General features: G+C 38.1%; 1 protein-coding gene across 9 annotated transcripts in view; it reads left to right on the forward strand.

Moving 5' to 3' along the window:
- Pcdh15 (protocadherin related 15) overlaps positions 1-18,051 on the forward strand; it is a 1,443,104-nt gene that overhangs the window by 1,404,465 nt on the left and 20,588 nt on the right. For all 9 annotated transcript variants that reach the window (XM_029482520.1, XM_021175219.2, XM_021175220.2 and 6 more), the window contains 2 exons: positions 13,849-14,025; positions 17,248-17,466. In XM_029482520.1, the coding sequence (XP_029338380.1) occupies positions 13,849-14,025; positions 17,248-17,466 (396 nt within the window). The remainder of the gene's footprint in view (positions 1-13,848; positions 14,026-17,247; positions 17,467-18,051) is intronic.

The raw sequence follows: 18,051 nt of genomic DNA on the forward strand, positions 1-18,051 counted from the left end.
TCAGACACTCCAGAAGAGGGCGCCAGATCTCGTTACGGATGGTTGTGAGCCACCATGTGGTTGCTGGGATTTGAACTCTGGACCTTCGGAAGAGCGGTTGGGTGCTCTTACCCATTGAGCCATCTCACCAGCCCAGGAAGTTTCTTTATTATTCATTTGTTTGTCTGTTTGTCTTACTGGCCTTCTGGAAATCCAGGAGCCAGAAATTGATGGAAGGAAATTCATTTCATCAAACCTGACTTTTTTATTTTTATGTTAAATCAGCATAAAAGGCTTAGATCTATGGGGCGGCGGGGGCAATCAATCAAAGTATGTCTCAGTAGATGCCCTACCTCCCTGCTACTGCCATTTCCCAATCTCTTTGTCTCTTTCATGGTCGGTGTGATCCCTTGCCCTGCCTCTACTCTCCTTTCTCATAACCTGTTCTTGCCCTCTCTTGGTGCCTTCTAGTTTTTAAGACTACACACACACACACACACACACACACACACACACACATACACACCATCATTACAAATGGGCTAGGATCTGCAAATGAGAGAGAATATGCTGGGTTTGTTGTTGTTTTGGTTGGGTGTTTGGTGGTTGGTTGTTGTTGTTACTATTTTTCCTGAGTTCCAGTCACCTCATTTAACTTTTTGTGTCCATCCATTTTCCTGTAAATTTTATGATCTCATTTTTCTTTATAACTATACATTATTCCTTTAAAAAAAAATCTACCTTTGGATGTTGCCCAGGAATGGCATAACTGGGTCATGGGTTAGTTCTATTTTGAATTTTTGAGAAATCGCCATACTGAATTCCATGAGGTTTCCACTGGTTTACAGTCCCACTGGCAGAGGGAAAAAAGCACTCCCAAAGATATGGATCTGAGTTCATTCTTCAATGGTGGGTTTTCTTCCAGCATTATTAAGGATACTCTTTTTCTACTGCATGTTGCTAACACCTTTGCCAAATGTCAGGTGGACACAGCTATGTATGGGTTCTCCTAGCTATGCCAGCTTATATTTGGCTTCTCAATTTGTTTTCAAATTGAGTCTGCCTGTCTTTGTATGCCTGTATCAGGCTGACTTTGCTGGTTGCTAAAGCTCTGTAGTGTAATTGGAGACCACGTGCCATGACACCTCTGTCTGTGTTCTTTATCCTTGGCATTGCTTTGGTGTTTACTTTTGTGGACCCATATGAATTCTTGGATTTTTTTTTTTTTTTTTTGGTTTTATGAAAAATAACATTGGCATTTGGGTGGGAATCTTATTGAATTTGTAAATTACTTCTGGCAACATAGCTATTTCCATGCCACTGATTCTGCCAAATTCATCTTTGCTTTCTTTTTTGCAGTGTCCTGAAGGTTTTTTTCACTGCGGGGGTCTTTCACTTTCTTGCTTAAATGTATTCATATGTACTTTATTTTTTGAAGCTATTATGAATGAGATAATTTTCCTAATATCTTCTCTTGTGAGTTGTGAGAATATGTGAAGACCACTGATAACTGTAACCTGCCATCTTATGGAAACTTTCTAACATATCTATGAAGATTTTTTTTTTTTAGGTTCTAAAGAGTCTTTTAAGTATAGAATCCTGCCATCTGCAAAGAGGGACAGCTTGATGTCATATTCTCTTACTTCCAACTATTTTGTGTATTTCCCTCATCTTATTGTTCTACCTATGACTTCAAGCACATTATTGAATCAAACAGAAGGAAGTGTATATCCATAGTCCATCCCTGGTTCTGGAGACAATGCTTATAGTTTTTCCCCATTTGACATAATTTCCATTATGTTGTGATGGTTCAAATAAAAATGGCAGCCATGGATTTCTTTTTCCTGACTTTCGATCCTCAGTTGATAGGCTGCTTGGAAGGACTGGGAAGTGTGGCCTTGTTTGAGGGGAGCTGTGTCATTGGGGGTGAGTTTCGAGGTTTCAGACTAATTACACCATCCCCAGTGTCTCTTCCTCTGTGCTTTGTGGTTGTGTCTCAAGATGTGAGCTCTTAGCTACTACTCCAGTACCTTGCCTGCCTGCCGCCTTCCAGGCTCCCCCACCATTCATTGTACATGCTCAAGAACTCTAACTATCTAAAGCCATGAATCCCAAACTAAATGTGTTCTTTTGTAAGGAACCCCAGTCATGACATTTTATAACAGTAATATATAAGTAGCTGAGAAAGTCTATTTTCTACAAGCATACTTCATCTATTTCTGCCAAGACTTTGGTCATGAAGGCCTGTTGAACATTTTCACATTCTGTTTCTGAATCTATCAATATTTGTCTGTCCACATAATATGAATTTTTGTGTGTTGAACCAACCTTGCATCCTCAGAAAGACTCTTGTTCATTTGAGAATTTTTGCATTTATTGGCCTGTGGTTTTGTTGTTGTTGTTGTTCTTTTTGCTGTTGCTGTTGCTGTTGCTGCTGCTGCTGCTGCTATTGCATCATGTTGGGTTTTGGTAACACGATAACATTATTTTGAGGAATGGCTTTAGTAGTTGTTTCTTCACTTTTTGTTTTATGGAACAAACTGAAAATTGTTGGTATTAGATTCAGGGATAACTTTGAAGAAAATAGAGAAGGCTTTTCTATTTAAAATCTTCACCTTCATAGGGGATGGTTAGGTTTGTTGAAAGCTTTTGTGGGACACACTGTGTGTTACATGAGACATGGGGTTATATCCCTGTTACAGCATGTGGTCCCTTCTCTTGCTGGGCCTTGCCTGTCTGTGTTGTCTGTCTCTCTCCTCAGAATGAATTGTAATCTCTGTCCTCGTCTTTGAAAGTCCTTTACTTTGACTCTAATCTGGGACCTCCTGGAGCCAGAACCTGTGTGTTCTTTTTAGACAAACACCTTACTTTTTCTATGCATCAATTCCTGTGAGTTAAAAAAAAATGCTTTCCTTAATGTAAAATATAATATGAATAGGCAGAAGCCTTTGAAAGATTAAGGAAGTCAGACATGGGGGTACAGACCTGTTAGTTCAGCACTGGGAGGCTGAGGGAGAAGACTGTGAGTTGAAGGCCACCCTGGAGAACAAAGTAAGACATTCTCAACCTTCAAAAATGGATTAGAGGAGACCTAGAAAAGGAGGGTATAGGTCACAGGTTCATCCTGCTCCATTCATATTGCACATCAATGCCTATTAGAGCAGAATGAAGCCACTTTTCATACATGATGCTGATAGAGTGATGATCTTCCTCTCTCACACTGGCTCTAAATATTAGATCAGCATCACAGAGCTGTACTTCTAGCCATGCAACCCCAGAATTCCTTGTGGGAATCCTACTCTCGGGCTCCTGCTAAAGATAGTACTTGTATTTTAAATAATCATGTTACTGCTGAGAACTTAAGTCCAGGACAATGTTTCTTTGTGCTATGGACCAGTCATCTTCAATTCATTCTTTTTAGATAAGTACTACAGTTATTCTCTCATTTATTTTTGCTCCATCTAAACCTATGTGATGCTAAAGTATCCTGGAGTGACTTAAGAAACACAGTCACCCAATGGCATGTGTTCATGACCATGAGCAAGCACCATTGTTGAATTTACAGAATGTTGAATAAATCCTCATATTAAAACAGTACAAGCCAGAAGCTCTGTGTTCAAACTAGTGAAACTAAGACAAATATTCCATGACCATACAAGAAACAGTCAATGATACCCAATGGTATCTTACACCAGTCTTACAGTGTTTATATTAACTTTACAAAGTCAGGATAGTTTTGATGCTATTATAGTTCTTTCCTGTGTGTCAAATGCATAGACAAGTGGTTGACATTTGCCTATGTATGGTAAATATGTGTATATGTAATATGTATAAGTGCACATGCATAATATATATACACATGTATTATATATGTAATAGTTGTATTTATTCATACTGAAGAAGGGGTAACTAAGACTATTAACTCTGTACATTAATACATTCATCATTAATATCACACGGAGTATTTTCAGTATAAAAAAGTCCTCAGTATGCTCACTTATATGTAACTATCTGATAAATGAACATATAGCAGGAATTACTGTCAGTTTTGGTGAAACACACTTATATCATGTCATCTCTCATGCACCTGTACACATTCTGAGTCTTATGCCAATGCATTCTTTTTCACATTGGAATTCATATTATTAAATTCACACTCTCATTCAATATTAAATGTCTTTCTCAAAGAACACATGACCTAATGATTCATGTTTATTTCTTCATCTTTCAAGTACTAATTGACTAAAAACCTTTTTTCATAAGATTTTGTGATTAACCTCGTTCTGACTTCATATATTTTATACGTTTTACTTCTATGCTTCAAACACCACTAGAATTTATTAAACATTTTTTAGAGAATGTTAAAAGGAAATAATGGAGATTTTTCCAAGAGCCTATCTTAGCCAGGGTTATCAATATAAACAACCTTATGGTGTATTATATACATTTGAGCCATTATGAGACATAATTATCACTAATTCAGAATTTACATTATGACTCACTCTGTGCCTAATACATTCTATGGATTTAAACAATATTTGCTCCTGCAGCTTCAACACACTAAGCTAGACCAGCCACCCCAAAAATGCCGATTAAAGAGATGAATGAGGGAAAGCAGACCTTCTAGCTTTCTAGAAGAAAGTTTACCTTCTAGCTGCTGCCATGAGCTTTAGGTTCCAATAGAAGACAAAAAGTATTCATAATTGATAATTGTCTTAGTTGGGATTTTACTGCTGTGAACCATGACCAAGGCAACTCTTATAAGGACATTTAATTGGAGCTGGCTTACAGGTTCAGAGGTTCAGTCCATTATCATCAAGGCAAGAACATAGCAGCCACCCAGGCAGGCATGGTGCAGGAGGAGCTGAGAGTTCTACGTCTTCATCTGAAGGCTGCTAGCAAAAAACTGGCTTCCAGGTACTAGGATGAGGGTCTTAAAACCTATACCCATAGTGACACACCTACTCTAATGAGGCCATGCTCACTCCAGTAGGGCCACACCTTCTAATAGTGCCACTCCCTAGCCTGAGAATATACAAGTCATCACAATAATTAAGTAAATTTAGTCAAGGAGTGATCCAGCACATCACTGACCCATCATTGTCTCCTGGTACCCTAACAGGTGATCAGATGGATTGTCAATCATGAACTGGTCTCATCACCATAGAGGACTAATCTGATTTCTAGATGAGTACTTCTGTTACATACCACTTTATCCTATCAGACATTCCCCCCTCATATGCAGAGCAGTCTGATATCTGTGTGTTCTTGTTCCTCCTGGAAACTGATGCTGGCTCAGGACATTGACCTTTCCTTTGGCTTCACTCTTGAAGGGAGATGAGATAGGTTAGATACTACTTGTGGTTAAAATTTCCGTGATGAGTCAAGCAGAGCCTGACCCATAGTAAATGACACATGTGAAATGAAAGAGGAGATGCCAATCAATCTGTCATTCATTTTAAGTCACTTTGTAGCTCATGTAAGGACCCAGATCTCATTCACCCTTAGAAAAATAGGTTTCTAACTGTCTGATGCAAGTGTAATGATTTGTGTACAACATTTTAATGTCAAACTTCCCTTAGCCAATCCCTAGAACATACTCTTTGCTTTTTATATTTGTGTTTTTGTTGGGTCCAGAATGTAATGTAAACTTTCCCTTATGTATCTATTTAACCAACCTACAAAAACATCATTTATATTGAACATGTATAGACAAACTAGTGCAGCAGCTATCTGCATGGCATATGCATTGTATTAGTTATAATTAGTCAGGTAAAAGATGGCTCAAGTCATTTGTCAGGAGGTGAATAGATTAAATGCAAATGCTATGACATTTTGCACAAAGAACTTGAAAATCCACAGACTTTGTAATTCCCAAGGAGTTCTAAAACCATCTCCATGGAAACCGAAGGACAATGGAGTTATTCAGTATGCAGCCTTTTCAAGTTGACTTCCTTCATAAAAATCTACGGTTGCTCCACCGTTTCAGGGTTATGTAGATCATCTCTTTTTATCACTGAATAGTTCTTCAGTAAGTGTGTGTGTTACTGGGATGTCACTTTGACTCTTCCCTAGTCCCTCATCCTTGTGTTCTCCATTAAATTAATGCAAATGAGACACATAGAGCTTGGTAGAGAAGATAAGCATAGTTATACAGAACACGAGAAACACCCTAGAAAGAAAGGTAAGAGAGCTAGAGAGAGCAATAGCCTAGAGAGCACTATGCCAGCCCACATGTTTAGTGGACTTTACGCTATTTCTTCGTGTCTCTGGAACAGACAGCATCCCTGACAGAGGCATGGGGGTCCTTTCTGGATAATGTTGACCACATTTGGCTTCTGGTATGTGCATTGTCTTAAGGGATGGGGAAATACTGTCTCTTTGTTCTTTGTTCTTTATCAGAACACCTTGCCTTGGTAGTAATCTTATGATCTTTTGAAGACTTGAGGATGTTTCTCTATTGTAGTCAGAGATGGGATCCAGATCCCAGTCTTTTATCCAATAATCAAAAAGATCGCCACCCTGCCCCTCTTTTTCAGTTCCTGGTTTTATCTTCAAGCTTCCTAATATCAGAATAGTTTCTTAACAGTTGTAGCAGAGTTTATTTGTCTAAAAACCTTCTGAAAGTCACTCTTGTAATTTCTAAGTTCTTAGAGTTCTTATTCACTGCAAATTTAATGACTAAACTGATACCAAGAACACAGACTCCTGTCAAAGGCAGTAAAAATTATTGCAATTTTACATCAATGTAAAATGTGGGATTCATAGAATTGCAAAGACTGAGGGAATAGGACAATTGCATGGTCTATGTGACCATGAAGCAATTAAGAGAAGGACAAGGGGTTCTCTGTTGCTCCCATTAAAATGCTCCCCACATGCCAGCAGCTCCCAGGTGCTAGAAACTGAACTGAACAAGCTTCAGCACAGAGAGATGGATTGGGAGAGTTTTGAAGCTGCAGGATCAGGTTGAGAACAGAAATCAGGGTGGAACGCAGTCACCAGATAGCACCAAAGGCCTACAGCAAGACTATCTGTAACAAGGGCCTGCAGCAAGCACCATAAGAATGTGACTGGAGAGCACAAGTGAAAATGTGGTCCACCTTGGGTCACTTGGGACCAGGGCAGGGGAAAGAGCTCTTTTGCTCTAAGGAGGAGTAGATAGTAGTTTTAATTATGCATTGATTTGTGTCTAAGTGACAGTGCTCTGTTAAAGGTGCCCAAATGAATTCTTCCTTCCCTTCTTTCTTCCTACTTTTCTTCGTGCTTCTCTTCCTTCCTTCCTTCATCATCCCAGTTTGCATCTTCTTCATCTCCATCCCCCTCATCTTCATTCTTACGTCCACCTTTTACTCAAATTGGCAGCCATTTTTCTTTTGTCCTGTGTGATAGGTTCAGTGAAATTCAAGTATAATTCCTTTCTGTTCTTCCAAAGGCAATTCCTTTACACAGTGAAGAGCATGGGGGAGAAAGGGTGAGGGGGTCATGTGGACGAAACTTTTCACACTTTCTTTTGGAACCTGCTCTCACTAGACATCAAGTTCACACATACCCCTCATATGCCTTTCACTCTGCTGACCTCTCATTGGTTCAGAAACTGTGTAGATTGCTTTGTCCCATGGTTTTATGTTTGCTTGTTTGTTTCATTATCTGTGCTTTTTGTGTGACATTCAGGGGAAATATTGCTAAGACTAGTACCAAGAACTTCCTCCCATATGACCTTCTGGTTTTTTTTTTATTTCAAGTTTTATATTTGAATCTTTTATCCACATTAAATTTTATATACGATAACCCAATAAAAATGATCAAGTGACTCAAAAAAGAGCATTCTTCAAGAACAAATAGACAACAGCTATAGGAAGCAGTAGTTCAGCTAACCATGGCATGGGCATGCCAAGGTCACAATAGGAAGTTACCTTCACCATTTGAGGATAGATTTTATTTTTAGAATATTTTCAAAGTAAAATGTAGTGTTGGTGGGGTTGTGCAGAAAGTAGAATAGTTATAGATACTATGAATGTGATTTAAAAGGATATAGCAACTATAAAAAACATGGAGGAACTCTTTCAAAACATTTAAAAATTAAACACTGCTATGATCCAACAATTTTGTTTTTAGACATTCTTCAACAGCACTTAAATCAGAATATCAGAAAGGGGTGTGTAGTTCACATTGATTTCTATGTTGTGGGAACAATGAAAACATTTAACCATACAGAGAGAACATAATAAAGATAAATGTAACAAATATTTAGTATATAGATATATAAGATGGGAAAATATACTTTTTATAAGACATGTTATCATTTGAAAAACATTTTAGCTTTATATATATATATTTTAGAAAAAGATAGAAAGAACTCAAATTAGTACTCATTTATGTCTCATAATATATATTTCACATCAAAACTGTCCTTCAGATATTAGACATTATTACATCTTAAGGGGTACAGTTTATTTTTAGGCTTTATTTATTGGGGGGCATCTCTGAAACCTTGAAGGAATTAGTGAAGCATTCTTCATTCAACCTGACTTTGAATAGCATACACTCTGAGTATTTCACTGAACCTTCCTCTCTCTGGAATGATGTGCAATCACTGTGCACATATAAGAAAAATATCCTTGGAACATCCCAAAACATCCCTAATGCAACCTGTAAGTTATGCACTGCTATACTAAGGCATTGGGATCCACAGCCGCCTTTTATAATGCTTTAACCACATGTCCACATTGTTTGTGATTCTTGAATTAACAGTACAAGTGAAAAGTGTGGAGGGTTTTTTAAATTTTAATAATTCACAAATTAATTAGTATCTTCAATTGGATCAAAGCTAGAGGCTCCCTAATACAGATGTTTGACTTCAATCAAATCTTGTGGAACACTGTCTGTCCAATAAAAACTGGGGGATGGGAGAGAGGAATTTTAACCTGTTTAGTTAGTAATACACAATTCCATGCAGGCAATGATTTTCTATTTTCTATTTTTTCATATAATTTATTTACTTATAAAATAAATAAATTGGCTGTATTTAAACATAAGTATTTTATATTTAAAGAACTTGAATTTTTGTAAACTTATAATTACTAATCTAATATTGTGCAAATGATATATAAAAGAACAGAACGCTGAAAGCCAAACCTCTGAATTCTATACCTACTGTATCTCTGCCATCTTTACCTACAAAATGACAAAATTATAAAGCGATTTGACATGGAGGCCCCTCTCACATTTTGTGTGTTTTATGGGACTATTGGGATTTTATTATTATTGTGAGCATAATTCTCTCAGGGAAAAAGAAAATCCTGAACTATGGGTCGAGGCTTCTTTCCCTATCCATCCATGGATACTGCAGTCAGGCATTGTGAAATGTTTGGAAATCGACTTTCTCTTCTCCATGAGTCCTCCATGTTGGGAGTATCTTTGGGTAATCTCATTAGAAAGAACCTGAGAAGTGAAGAAGGCAATGAGTAAGACAGCTGTAAAAGAAAGCCGCACTTAATGAGACAAGCTTCCAGTGTCTGGCCGACCAAAGTTAGAGATCAATCAAGCAAACAAAACATTTCACTATAATTGGCAGTATCTCCTAGCATGCACTGTTATACAAATTTCTTCCAAAGTTAAGATTGCAATTTTTCTTTAATAAGGGCAAAATATAGCACAGGCTGGACTCTTAAGGCAATGAATTTTTTAATAGAGCAGAAAGTAGGTCAGTTTGATATTTGAAACAATGTTATTTCAAGATGTTCCAACATTTTCAAATATGTTGCTCTCTGAAATACTTCAAGGATGTATCCCAGAAGGAGCATTTAATCTACAGATAAATTTAACCAGGATGCTAGCATGCACCAATAATCCTAGCACAATTAAGATCAACTCAAGGAAGCATGGGCTGCATTCTCTGTCTCACTCTGTCTCTGTCTTGCTCTCTCTCCCTCCCTCTCCTTTCCCACTCCCCCTTCCAGCCCCCATCCCCATCCCTCTCCCCCTTCTCTATCTCTCTTTCTGTCGTCTGTCCTGAGACAGTTCTCATCTAGACCAAATTATCTGTGATGACCTTGAGCCTTTGATTCCCCCTACCTCTACCTCCCAAATCCTAGGATTGCAAGCCTGTGTGTGTGTGGTCATGCCTGGCTTGCATGGATTGTGTATTAAAGATTTGTTTTGTTTAATGAAATAGAGTTGGTGTTCTAACACAGACTTTAACTGTGAATGTAAACAGAGAGGGACACATAGAAAGACACACCCAGAGTACGGCTGTGAGTTTCTCCAAGAAGATTCACGCTGTGGGTGCAAACGTCAAGGAGACCAGGAAGAATCACTATGCATTACTTGAGGTATCAGGGACACCTTTTACGGTTCTTAGTCTTGTTAATAAAAAAATTAAAAATGGACCCCAAAGGTAGCTCAAGGACACTTTTATTGAGTTTAAAAACGAAAAAATACAGAATGGGCAAGCTGTAAACCTTAGCAAGTTCCTAGAAGAGAAATATGGAACGGAAAAGGGCAAATGCCTTGTGGTTTTGGAGGTAAGCCTGTGTGGAGGCCAGTCACATGCTCAATAAGGAGCTACATGGGGGAGGAAAGCTTCAGAGAAAAAGTGAAGCTCAAATCATTAAGGAAAGCACATACTTAGAAAAGAAAATGAAAAGTCACTATTTTCTGAGTAAGGCAGAAAAGCAGGCAGACTTACAAAGCCTTCTCAGCTACTGTGCTAGAGAATGGGAATTCTGGGAAAAAGCTTTATGTTATCTCATTAAAATGCTAATTATTCCTCCTGTCTCTTTAGCATACTGTAGGGGTACCCACCTTTCTGAGGGTGATCGCTTAATCAGGTTGTTGACCTGTCTAACTGAAATGTTAGATCTCCACCAAGACTCTCCATTCTCTGAACTTCTGGAAGTTTGGGACCTCCAGTCAAAACAGAACCAAGGACATTTTCAGCTTATGGCCAAGGACATGAACTGAGGTCCCTATGCTTAAACTGTCTGTTGTGTCCTCTCCTGTTATTATTTCTTATTATCCTCCTCTCTTTAGAGGTACCATTCAGGGAATCAGGGCACTGACCAAAGCTGACTTCATACTGTTGGGTGGGATTTTCAGACATGGCAGTTGGGGTGCCCCTCTAATGAGCCTATCTAGGGGACCTCAAAAGTGCTGTAGGGAGGAAAGGAATTCTTGACTAATGCCTACACAAGAAATGTGAGGGAAAAGTTAAGACAAGAGTTATTAGCATTGCAAGACCTAGGCAGGAAACCAGGAGAAGCCAAAGATGTAGGGTGTATGTGTGTTACCAGTCCAAATCAAAGTCCATTAGAGTCTCTTGAAAAGCTCACAAAGCATTCCTCCTCCAAAGCTGTGTTAACCCTGCACTTTCCTTTAGTGTCTAAGCCTGAACTCTATTGAACCAAGAATCTGTTTTAGATACTTTGGTAGCTGTTGGAATGACTAGAATCACACTGTGAGTTACCTCCAGATGGCATCCAGAGGGGATAAGAAAGAATGGATTTAATCATCATTTGATTTTTAAGTTAAAACAACAGTGGATCTATCTCTTTGGGTAGCAAGTAGGCACTGCAGTGTTGAATTGAGTCAATGTCATGGGCTCTTTCTTATATGTGGAACTCTTTTAATCAATATTATTAGTGGGTTTAAGTCTAATATTTAGGAACCATAATCCCTCAGACTGTTATAAAAACATACTATTTACTTTAATTTTTGGTTATATTTTCAATCTGGGTATTTAAGGTCAAGAAATTGGAGAAAATTAACCATCTTTTTTTTTTTTCTTTTAATGCTTAAGTCAGCTGAGTGTCTAGTCCTCAAGGGTGAGCAGGCTTAGAAGGAGCTTCTAGCTCTCTTAGTGATCCATTTAATGGTTATTCCATCTGAGTGAGAATGAGTTAAAGGCCATGCCTGGATGTAGCTTCACTTGCAAGCACTGAGGAAAATTTCCTATGCTGTAGACACTGGTTAGAGTTTCCCCAGTGAGGTCTCCGTGGATTTCTTGCACAAGAGCACAGGTGGCTCCCAAGAATTACAGGACAATTTTAAGAGACACTGCCCCAGTTCCCTGGGTTCTAGTTAACCTTGGAAGGTGAGGGCAAAATATTTACCTTTTAACCCCTGTTGTCATATTAGATAGACCTCCATCTGTGATCAGCACACATCCAGAAGGAGATCAGTTATGCTGGTCCTGGTATTTTTAACCATTGTATAATATTTAGATAAAGCTTACACAAAACTCCTAAGCATTGGAGATGAACTTTTGATTAGAAATACATTATTTTCTTTTAATATGGCCCTCGTAGATATCACTATGAGCAGAGCAATAATTTAAGGGAATTTCACTAATTTAAGTAGGTTGAACTTTGATCTTAGAAGTTTTACTATCATGTATTCTATAATCCCTAAACGTCATCTTGAATGTGCCTATAAACCTGACTCCTAACTTTGTGCCTGGCAAAGATCACACCTTTGGCTTTGTCTGTGTTCTTGTTGCTCCTCTTTATCTGCTGTTTGCACTCACTCAAAATCAAAAGCCAGGCTAGCTACTGCAGACCATTCTCTAGACTCTACAAAGAGTGAAAAGGTATTTTACTGCCTTGTATTTTTTTGGGTGTTTCCTGGAAACTTACAAAGCCTTATAGTACAATAATATGCACAGAGACAATATTATGTCACATTGTTTTATATATATATATATATATATATATATATATATATATATATATATGTGTGTGTGTGTGTGTGTGTGTGTGTGTGTGTGTGTGTGTGTGTATACATATACATACATACACACACACACACATACATACACTGAATTCAAAATTTTTTTACTAAGATGCTAACTTTGTTAATCTCCCTATGTCTCACTATAACATAAAGGAACATAAAATGAAAGGGAGGCAGTAAGTAGAAAAGAAAAGATGTAAGAACGATGGTATTTTGGGTTAAGAAGGATTTCTGTGTGAAAGACTGTGTTCTATGGATTGAGCTTTAAGTCAGCCTGTGCTACACAGTGAGACACTACCTCAAAAGGAGTTGCCATATATGGTTATTGTTCATACATTTCCATTTAAATATAAGTCTTTGATATATACCCTAATGTGTTCTACAAGTGTTTAATGATATAATGTTTTAATAATAAAGTTATTAAAGAATTTCTATTTATAGGAATATAGAAAACAACAAATGTTAATAATAGGTATTCCCAATTAAAAGCAAGTTATAGAACTAGAGAAAAGTTATACTTTAAAGAAATGATCTAATGGCTAACATTATTTCTATTTTTCTTCTAATTATTTCTTTTTCCATATAAGATAATAACACTTCTTTAAATTTCTTCTATTTTTCATAGCTAGCTTCTGAGATTTTTATGCAATATTTAATCTTGTAAACTCACAAAATTTGTCTATATTCTTCCATTGCAACTATGTTCTGAGGATCTTTATAACCCTGGGGAAATGGGTGTCCTCTTCGTCCACCATGTTGGGAGTGTCAGACACTCCTGTAGAGGTGTCATTTATGATATAACGTGGGTGGAGAGTCCCCGTGTCCTGTGATTCCTAAAGCAGAGGCTGTTTCATTTCTATAGATGACATTTTCCATGAACCAGGTAAATACTCAAATGATGACATAAACTCAGGACTTGAGACTTAAAAATAGCACATGGTTGATAAATAACCTCTTTCACAAACTCAGCTTCTAGCATCATTGGGAATTGAACATCGAAAACCCATCTAGGCATTTTCCAGTAAACATTAGTGAGAACCAGCTGTCATTTACTAAATGCCATTTCAGGTAGAGGATTGCTTTTTTATCCCATCACTAAGTCCATCAGAATGTCATATTTATGCGTTATTTTATATTTAGGATTTTGGATCGCTACGTGCAGGAGCAAATTCCTGGTGCCAAGGTTGTGGTGGAGTCCATAGGTGCCCGTCGCCATGGAGACGCCTACTCCCTAGAAGACTATAGCAAGTGCGACCTGACTGTCTATGCCATCGACCCGCAGACCAACAGAGCCATCGACAGAAATGAGCTTTTTAAGTAAGTGGTTTTTATTGCACTTCACCTCCATGTAGGAAGAGTAGCACCTATAGGTGATTCTTATTTACGGATAACCGAAATCCTGCATGGGCTGGACTGGGGTCAGGAGCCTCCGGGGCAACAGGACTCTGCTGAAGTCAGGACCAAAACAGCACTTTGAGACCTCTGCAAAGGAACTCCACACTCTTGATTCAAGAGGCTGTTGAAAGGGAAATAGACTCCTGGTGAGGTGATTGCCTCAAGGACTTCAGCAGGTTTGAAGGTTAGAAAGAAACTGAGCTTTCTTCCACACAACTCTATGGTAAGAGAAAAACAAACAACAAACCCATCTCATGTCCGGAATCAGAAGAACTCACTCAGTAAAGGAAAAAATTACTGTCATGTAGCTCTACATTATATATTATAGCAGAATCCAAAGGAAAAAGAGAAAGAGATGTGGGGATGAGAAGGAAAAGGAGGAAGAGGAAAAGGAGGAGGAAGAAAAGGAGGAGGAGAAAGAGGAGGATGGGAAAGGGCGGGGCGGGGGGGGGAACTGGGAGGAAGGAGACAAGGCAGAAGAGTACAGAAGAAGAAGAAAAGAAACAAAACCAGGAAAGAAAGGCTGAAATCTTAAATAGAATGTTATTACATAGATTCCATTGACTGTTGTTCTAATTCCCTTAATTCCTCATCCAGTTTTTTGATGGACTCTAGTGACATCTAGTGTCCTGAGATCGTTGGGAAGATGTTTTACTTAAACTTCATTTTAATTTAAAATGTACATCGATATATAGTCATATGTAAACACAGTTCATATGAGACTTTAAAAGAGGGTTCATACATTTATTTCTGACAGTTGTTCTTAATAGAACTTTCCCTAGATTTTTTTTTAATCTACCAGCCTCCTTTATGTTCCATATAATTTTGTTTTAATTTTGGTAATAGATCACAAGATTTTAGAAAAAGAAATGTGTCTGCATTTTAAGGATGCTAACTGGTGGTAAAGACAAAAAATGGTTGGGATGCAATTTAACAGCACTCATGAAAATTTAGGATAAAATATCAAGAAGAGCAAACCACAAAAGAACATAGAAAATGAAATTAATTTTTTAAGAGATAAAATTAGGCATTTAGAATTTTCTTGAACTATCTGAGTAAACTGTTGACTTTTGAAGCCTATGAATTTTTCATAAATACTTTATGGCTTGTTTGTAAACACACATGCTCACACTCTAAGACCAAAAATGTAGATATTAGCATTAAAATACAGGAATGGAAATTTAGCTTTACCAAAATATTCCAAGGTCTGATAATTGTTGCTTATAAATAATGCTCAGCCATGGACAATAAGATTTTTCTCTCAATTTTTATTATCTGAAATCTGAACATCTCCTCTGGTTCTGTCTCTCTCTGTCTTTGTCTCTCTCTGTCTCTGTGTGTGTGTGTCTGTGTGTATATTCTTTAGTTCAAAGATAGAAAACAAAACTAGTAATAATAGTTAGCAAATTTATTACCAGATTCCTGGACATAATGCCTGTCGCTGGGTTTGAACCTCATATATAATATGAGTATATGTGTGTATATACATATATATATAATATTATTTTAAGAAATACTATATATTATACATGTTACATATCTTAATATATACTTTAAAATACATATCTTAAATATATATATATATATATATATATATAGTGTGTGTGTGTGTGTGTGTGTGTGTGTGATTCAGAGAGGAGAGACAGACACAAGCATTTTAATTACCTTATATTGTCACATGGAAATTTTTAGTTAGGAAAACAGGTAGACTCTATTGGCTGATGGGGCCACTGGGATTCTTTCATGGAAGGGCTATCAACTGCCTGGTGGAAATCAGAACTGGGCCTGGTGGTTCTCTGTCTCATCCTCCCCAGCTCAGCGATTGCTGCATGTACCACCATGCTCAGCTTGTATTTTCCTTTGCTTAATTAATACATAAAAACACATACTCACACTCTTCTCCTGTATCCTGTCATGATGATAAAGCCTGTCTCTACTTAAACCTTCCTGTTTGTTTACTATGAGGGTGTTCACAACCTTTCTTCTTACTTCTTAGAGTAAGCAGTGTATAATTATTATCTGTAGTTTCTGTCAGTAACTGTGACAAAAACAACTTAAGGAGACTAAACTTAACTTGGAGAAAAGTTATTTACAATACCAGATTATGGTCCCCTGTGGTAGAGTAGTCATGGAGGCTGAGTGTGGACAGAACTTATCAAGGACACCCACGGTTGAAAGAGAGCAACCAACACAGGAGTGCTCAGCTCACATCCTCCTTTTATACGATCCAGGATCCCAGGTCCAAAGAATGGTACCACCCATCATGGGTAGGTCTTCCTTCTCAGTGTAATCGTTTTCATTGTTGATTAATCCTGTTCAAATTGTCCAGCAGTGGCGGCACATGTTCATTGCTACCCATCCCAATGTTCTGGTTTTCCAGAAAAAAGATTCACATGCACCCTTTTATTTTAATATCTTAAACAGCTCAATGGCTGAGCCACTGGCAACACATAGCTAACACCTCCCCTCTGATATCCCTGAGATGTTACTTAGTAAAATCTATATTCTACCATTCTTGTCCTAAACCCAGTTGGGAGGGGAGAGGGTAACTAGGTCTGCTCTTCCCCAGCTCTTACAAGATTGCTATGCTCACTCTTCTATAACTCTCAGTCCTGGCAGCTATTCCTTTCCCAGCATGGCAGCTCTAAATCCCTCTTCCTCTTGGTCCCCTTGCGAGTGAATCTTAAAGTCCCACCTCTGTCTTCCTGCCCAGCCATTGACTGCTGGCAGTTTTATTTACCAAAACCAACTAGGGGCAGGGACCCTCAGAGTCTTACATGTGTATTCTGCCTGCAATTTTGGGAACCCAATTAACATAATACAAGCCTTAAACCAAGAACACAACAGTTTATAGCCATTCCCAGAGACTAACCCTAACCCACACAATCCTTCACAACTGTGCTTGCTTCCCAGGTCTCAAGTTAATAATTTATACTAATCATCACACACAGTTTGCTTTTTAAATCCAGAGTCTTAAAAGATGTCTTTTTTTATTGTTTTATTTGTTTACATTCCAGCCATTGCCTCCCAGTCTTCCCTCCCATAATTCCTCATCCCATTCCCCCTCCCCCTTATGTATTTTAATGTCAAATCACCTTCTCTCTTTGAATGTAATTAGTTTTTCAATCTGTTACACAACAAAAGGTTCCTGGACGGCAAACTGCTCGATATCAATAAAGACTTCCAGCCGTATTACGGGGAAGGAGGGCGCATTCTGGAGATCCGGACGCCTGAGGCAGTGACGAGCATCAAGAAGCGAGGAGAAAGCTTGGGGTACACAGAAGGGGCCTTGCTGGCCTTGGCCTTCATCATCATCCTCTGCTGCATCCCAGCCATCTTGGTCGTCTTAGTAAGCTACCGACAGTGAGTATGCGGTTGCTGGGTGGATATTCTCTGGAAGGTATTCGGGATGCTACCTGGTAAAGTAGCTTCAGTGTTTGCAAACTATTGATGGTGTAACTACTCTGTCATGTTTTCCTGCCTGTGCCAAAACTACTAAACATCTGGGAAGTGGTCAAGGAACTTAAGTATTTTAATACCTGCAATTTGAAGTAAGCAGGGCATACATCCAGCCTGATATAATGTATGAGAAATTAGAAAGAAATGTGTCCCTATTGGTAGTCATTTTTTAAAAACTGAAGGGGGTTGGGGATTTAGCTCAGTGGTAGAGCACTTGCCTAGCAAGTGAAAGGCCCTGAGTTTGGTCCTCAGCTCTGGACAAAAAAAAAAAAAGGAGACTTTATTAAAAGGAGGAGGAGGAGCCCTATGGGTGCCACAAAAAAGTGAATAATGGACAATTAGAATAACTCTCATAAATGCTTGATGTAAGAAATAATGGTTGAAATGCTATTCGTTATTTAAAATACCTACAGGGGAAAGTATTAAGATGTTCCTAACGTATTCTGACACTGAAACCTTTCTGTCCTAATTTGCTTTCTTTTGCTGAGA

Source organism: Mus caroli, chromosome 10, assembly GCF_900094665.2.
Source record: "Mus caroli chromosome 10, CAROLI_EIJ_v1.1, whole genome shotgun sequence".
NCBI classification, from domain to species: domain Eukaryota; kingdom Metazoa; phylum Chordata; class Mammalia; order Rodentia; family Muridae; genus Mus; species Mus caroli.